The following is a 6,000-nucleotide window of genomic DNA, read 5'->3' on the forward strand; positions in this document are numbered from 1 at the left end:
TGTTTATGTGAGTGTGTGTGTGTGTGTGTGTGTGTGTGTGTGTGTGTTAGCGCGTGCGCGTGGACATATGTATATGTGACCATATAGGCAATTAGACATCAAAGGACGACTTCAGCAGTCAGTTCTCTCCTTCCTCTGTATGGAGTACAAGGAACTCTGGTCATACGGAGCGACCGCATTCACCTTTCCTCACTGAATCATCCTGCAGCCCCAGGCATCCCAGTGTCTCACCTGTCTTAGAGTTACTCTATAGTGTATCGATGCCGGCTTACATCTAAAGCAAGGTTCTCCTCTTTCTGATCTCTGATCAAAAGTAAGTCCTAAGATACTGTAACCATGTTTCTTTATTCTGTGGTTTGGGCCCCTGGTAGCTGATGCCCGAGGTATAGCAGTACTTCATGTTGAGAAAAGCAATCTTGGGCCGCGTTTCCTCCAGGACACTGCTTTTGCAACTTCCAGCAGCAACTAAAACATTAATCTCAAAATCATCAAGAAGTTCATGATTTGACAGGAACACCTATAGTGTTTATATCTTTAAAACTTCCGTGAAATATTTAATATATATTATTTTAGATTATGTATATGTGTACATGAGAGCAGTTGTCTGTAGAATCCACAAGACGGTGTTGTATCCCCTGGAGCTGGAGTTACAATCCATTAATATTCACTTTTTAAAAGTCAAATTTGAATACGTTACATTACAGTCATATATCAATTATATTCTAGCAAAGTCTGTAAGTGAATTCCTAGTGTTTCTAAAGTGTGCTAATAGAACACTAGCCAGAATAAGCCATTTGCTTTGCTTTACATTTATGTGTTTACTTATTAGTATACACATGTGTAAACACGCACATGCCACACTGTTGGGTAGCAGTTTCCTCCAAGATCCTAACTCACTATCCATCCAAGACTGAAACAGACCACTCAGCAGGGATGCTCCTCAAGCAAGAAGACAAACAACTGAAACAGCCCCAGGAAACCCCTGAAACTAACCAAACTCACAAGGGCCCCTCCCTCCCAGAGTAAACGGCAGGTAAAACAGAGCAGGCAAGCTGACTGGAAGAAAATTAGCCTAAGTCACTTGGAAAGGACACTCCCCAACCTGTGTAGCAGCCTGCAGGGTGTGCAACAGGTTTCCTGTTTTGTAAGCTGTCACCTATGCTGGGGTAGGCTTTGGTGATACAGTTCTCTTTGAGCTATTTCTGCTCCTGTAAGTAACCCCTTACCCATATTCTCGTAAGAAACGTCAATACATTTTGTTGGTTTACCAAGTTGAACTTTGGTACTATCTGTATTTAGGTCTGTCATGGGCCCTCTATCTAGGGTAAGTAGACATGGGTGTTGTGTTGTGTCTCCCCAGGAAAAAAATTGTCACACAACACACATCCTGTGTGTGAAGATTGGAGAACACCCTTTCCTTGCTCAGTTATCACCTTTTAGCATATGGGTTCCAGGGCTTGGATGACAAACATCTTTCCATGCTAAGCCATCTCAAGGGTTCGTTTTGCTTTTTGAGATGGTATTTTTGGCCTGAAACTGGTGGAAATACTCTCACTATAGCCACTCTATGGGAAATTACAGGCAGGAGTCCCCACACCCATTTAAAAACATGTACATTTCTGAAATACAATGCTAGCATATTCAACAGAGGTGTTCCTGTTAAAATTACTAGCCATCTTTCTCCTATAAAATTCCTTAGTGATTTATATTAGTATCCTGATATCCTGGAATCTATTTGTGATATATATATGTATATATATACGTATATATATATCATATATAGCAAATATGTCATATATACACATATATCATATATATTCACATATATATCAACAAATTAATCCTGATCAACATACTTTATCAAGTTAAATTTGCCTTAAATTATTTCCACTGGAGGACATGTAAGATAAACTACAATGAACAATTATATAAAAATAAATTGTAAGTTTATAATGAATTTTTATGTGGTTAATCCTGAATACTGAACATATTATATATCATTTTTACTCAAGGTAAGTTTTCATTGTATTTGTCCTTTTAAATAAACAAGCTATGAGCTGGGTATGGTTGTACACGCCTGCAAACCCAGCTCTTTAGAAGGGGCTTTGTTTAGTTCCAGGACACCCTGGGCTAAAACAGTGAGATCGTCTCTAAAGTCAAGCAAAACTAATAATAATATATCTTTTTTTAAATTATAATTTGGAAATATGGTGTATATATATATATATATATATATATCAACTGGGACTAGAGCTGTTTTGAAATTCCTACATAGATTGTACCCCATGCCCAGGGGTTCTCACTAGACGAGGATGCCTGAAATGGAGGGAAAGCAGCAGCAACCCCACCACGCCCACTGCGAGGCCTCAGAGAACCCCGTGGAGAGTGGAAATCAGAGTTTGTTTAGGACCCTGGACAGTGCTGAGTTTCCATCTTGGCATTTACCAGGGAAGGATGTGGCCTTGCCTCGGGGCCTGGAATGATGGCGGCACTCCAGGACCACGCGGGATGGATCCCAACCCGAGCGCACACCTTACCGAGAGCCCCCGACCCAGTTCATCTCTCCAGACGCTCCCACGCGGGGCCCTGGCAGCTCACAGCTCGCAGCTCGCACACTGAAGGTCACGCTGAGGGACGGCAGGCAGCCCGCCTCTCCCGGCAGGCACCGCGGGAGGGAGAGTGCCTTCCGGTACAACAGCCGGCCTCCCTTGGTGCACTTCCGGTTAGGCCCCCATGACTGCCTTGCTCTCCTTCCATTTCTCTATTGGGCTATCAGTTCACAGGCTGGACTTGGAGAGGTGACCCGCTACAGATATCTGAATTCGAAGGTGACGACATTACCAACCAGCTTGTCACACCACACCCGAATTCTTCCTGACTTGAGTCTGCAGTGCAGTTTTAATGTTGAGAAGAATCGTCACACCAGACAAACCTCCTTATACGTTTTGTGAATCCCTTGAAGAGCTTGACAGAGCTTCCATTAGCTGTGAAAAGTTCCTGACATTAAATTTTCTTTCTGAACACACAAAATCCTAAAGCAAAAAGAAAAAAAAATGGTTCTGTGTTGTTTTGTCTTCATGAAACATTTCTCTTACAAATTATGTTTGTCACCGCCCAGCTTAAGAACAAGTTTTAATCGAACAGTGGCGGAGCTCGCCTTTAACCTCAGCACTCGGGAGGCAGAGGCAGGCAGATGTCTGACTTAGAGTCCTGCCCAGGGATACATGGAGAAACCCTGTCTCAAAAACAAAAAACAAAAAACCAACAACAACAACAACAACAAAAAACATGAAGTTCCTTTTTCCAAATAAAGTAAGTTTTCAAATTGCCATGATTTCTTCCAGAAAAAAAAAATTGTCAAAATGTAATATTTATCTAAGTTTTGAAGAACTAGTAACTAAAATAAATACATCTTAATTAAAAACATTAATCCTAAGTTTATAACAATGACAACAACCCCTACCACATTTTATCTGTAATGGAATCAAAACAGGTGAAATCAGCATTTCAGAAAAATCACTGAGTGACTATTGATTTTTTTTTCCTTAATTAACCATAAAGACAAAGCAGGTACAATAGGGTCTGAATCTCCAACTTATATTCAAAAACTTTGTTGGGTAACTGAAAGGGGAAACTTAGCTAATACATTATCTTTTTCTTTTCTTTTCTTTTCTTTTCTTTTTTCATTTGCCTGGAAATAAACAAATTAGTTTGTCTTCTGAGAAGAGTGACAGAGAGCCTACATAAATTATCTCTTCTCCCTAACTAGAGTCCCTCTTTTGTTCCTAGTCATAGAGGTGCGATAAGAATGTGAATCAGGTTAGAGATTAACATTAAGACACACACTTGGGGCTGGGAAGATGGATCAGCAGTTAAGAGCACTGACTGTTCTTCCGAAGATGCCGAGTTCAAATCCCACACACACATGGTGGCTCACAACTGTCCATAATGAGATCTAATGCCCTCTTGTGGAGTGTCTGAAGACAGCTACTGTGCACTTACATATAATAATAAATAAATCTTTAAAAAAAAAAAGACTCTCTCTTAGACAAGCTATTGCTGAATTTCCCTTCACAACAAATGATAGCTCTGTAGAAACATGGGCACAGTTGAAATATTGACCTAAGATGTTATCTTAGTTGTTGTTTATGCTTTCAATCAGTAAGTCTCAAAACAGATACATATAGTTTAAACACCACTATTTAAGAGCTTGTATATCAATTAGGTAATCTTTTGGGTTTGGAAGACTATTCAAGAAAACAGTATTGTACAAAGAAAATATTATTTAGCATTTCTTGAAAAGAAAAAAAAAGACCCACTCAAACTTCTTAAAACTTGATTAATTTATCTTTTACTTCTAAAGATTGCTGATTTATAATGAAAACATAAACAGATTGCATCATATATTTATATATTTTTGATTCTCTTCATTAGAAAGATGTTTGTTTTATATATTATGAAACATACTTTGTATATGAATATGTATGATTTCCAGCTCTGCTCTTAATATTGGTGATCCATGAAACCATAGCACTTTTTAGAGCAAAGTGGTTTAATTATTGCATTTAGAAAAATATGTAAATAAATTTTTTAAATTCAATTTTATTTGTAATTCATTTTTTACATTCCATATTCCATTTCCCACCCTTCCCCATCCACCATCCGACTGCTCCACATCCCACACTTCCTCCCCACCCTACCCCATCTCAATGTGGATGCCCCCACCCTCTACCACACCTGACCTCTAAACTCCCTGGGGCCTCCAGTCTCTTGAGGGTTAGGTGCATCATCTCTGAATAAAAACAGACCTGGAAATCCTCTACTGTATGTGTGTTGGGGGCCTCATATCAGCTGGTATATGCTGTCTGTTTGGTGGCCCAGTGTTTGAGAGATTTGTGTGCATGGGTGTTTTGCCTATATGTGTGTGTGTGCCATTTTCATGCCTAATATCCTTAGAGGCCATAAGAGGGCATGTAATTCCCTGGAACTGGAATTCTAAACAGCTGTGGGTCACCATGAGGGTGCTAGGATCCCGGGTCCTCTGCAAGAAGGTCTTAGCTGCTTATCCATCTTTCCAGCCTCCTGCATTAGTAAATTTGAAACATTAATGTCAGACTAGTTTTCTCAGATTATTTAATCCCCTTGAGAAAAAAATGTTAATATTTTCCATATGAAATTACATTAAGTGCAGAAGCTTGAGTGGAAATTTTATAATGCTTACGACAATAACAAGTGATTTTTTTCACTCCTTTTTTTCCTTTCCTAGTTGAAATTCAAACTAATATTAGTTTTATTTTTTTTCTTTCAATAAAAATTAAAAGAAACCCTATAACAGTCTTAATGTCTTACTTTAAAAGAATATGTAACCATGCATTGTTTAACAAAACAAATACACTTTGAGCATCCATTCTAGGCGGCATTATCATTGGCCAAACATGAAGTGGAGTACCACAAAACTAGTAGGAATGTATACATTATTCTATATGTTCTCTTGATACAAACAGATACAGTTAGCATGAGAAGTATAGAACTGGAGTGTTCCTTTAAAAAGCCATTTGATAATCAGGTGTATCCTGTACAACAACAATTAAAAGTATAGTATAGTATAGTGTAGTATAGTATAGAATCTATATGGACCAGTAGCATTATTATTATAACCTAGCATATGGTATTTTGTTATATTATGTCCAGGACCACAGTAAGTCTCATTATGACATGAATAATTCAAATGCATGAGTGATGCCACATTCTATGACACTTGTGCTTACAAAGTCAATAGGCAAGAGGGAAATTTTCAGCTCTTAAATGCGGCCCATTGTTGACTGGGATGTGTTGTGGTACATTTTCTACCTTCTTTCCTCTCAAACTGAATCCTTCTATCCCTATCAGAAGCCTAGTTTCAAATCTTAGGACCCACCCTCCCCCAGTTGGGACATGCAGTATGGAGGATAAAGGTGGGCTTTAGATTATTATAGTTGGGTCTGTGCTAAACTGACTGAC

At 38.8% G+C, this 6,000-nt stretch overlaps 1 protein-coding gene across 1 annotated transcript in view; it reads right to left on the reverse strand.

Annotated features, from left to right (window-relative positions):
- The window catches only part of Redic1 (regulator of DNA class I crossover intermediates 1), a 61,514-nt gene extending 58,884 nt beyond the window's left edge, over positions 1 to 2,630 (reverse strand). Inside the window, 1 exon segment of the mRNA XM_029469963.2 lies at positions 2,538 to 2,630. Within this exon segment, the coding sequence (XP_029325823.2) occupies positions 2,538 to 2,560 (23 nt within the window). The 5' untranslated portion in view covers positions 2,561 to 2,630.
- Positions 2,631 to 6,000: the final 3,370 nt, after the last annotated feature.

This window comes from Mus caroli, unplaced genomic scaffold (genome assembly GCF_978045245.1).
Source record: "Mus caroli unplaced genomic scaffold, Mus_caroli_1 scaffold_16, whole genome shotgun sequence".
NCBI classification, from domain to species: Eukaryota; Metazoa; Chordata; class Mammalia; order Rodentia; family Muridae; genus Mus; species Mus caroli.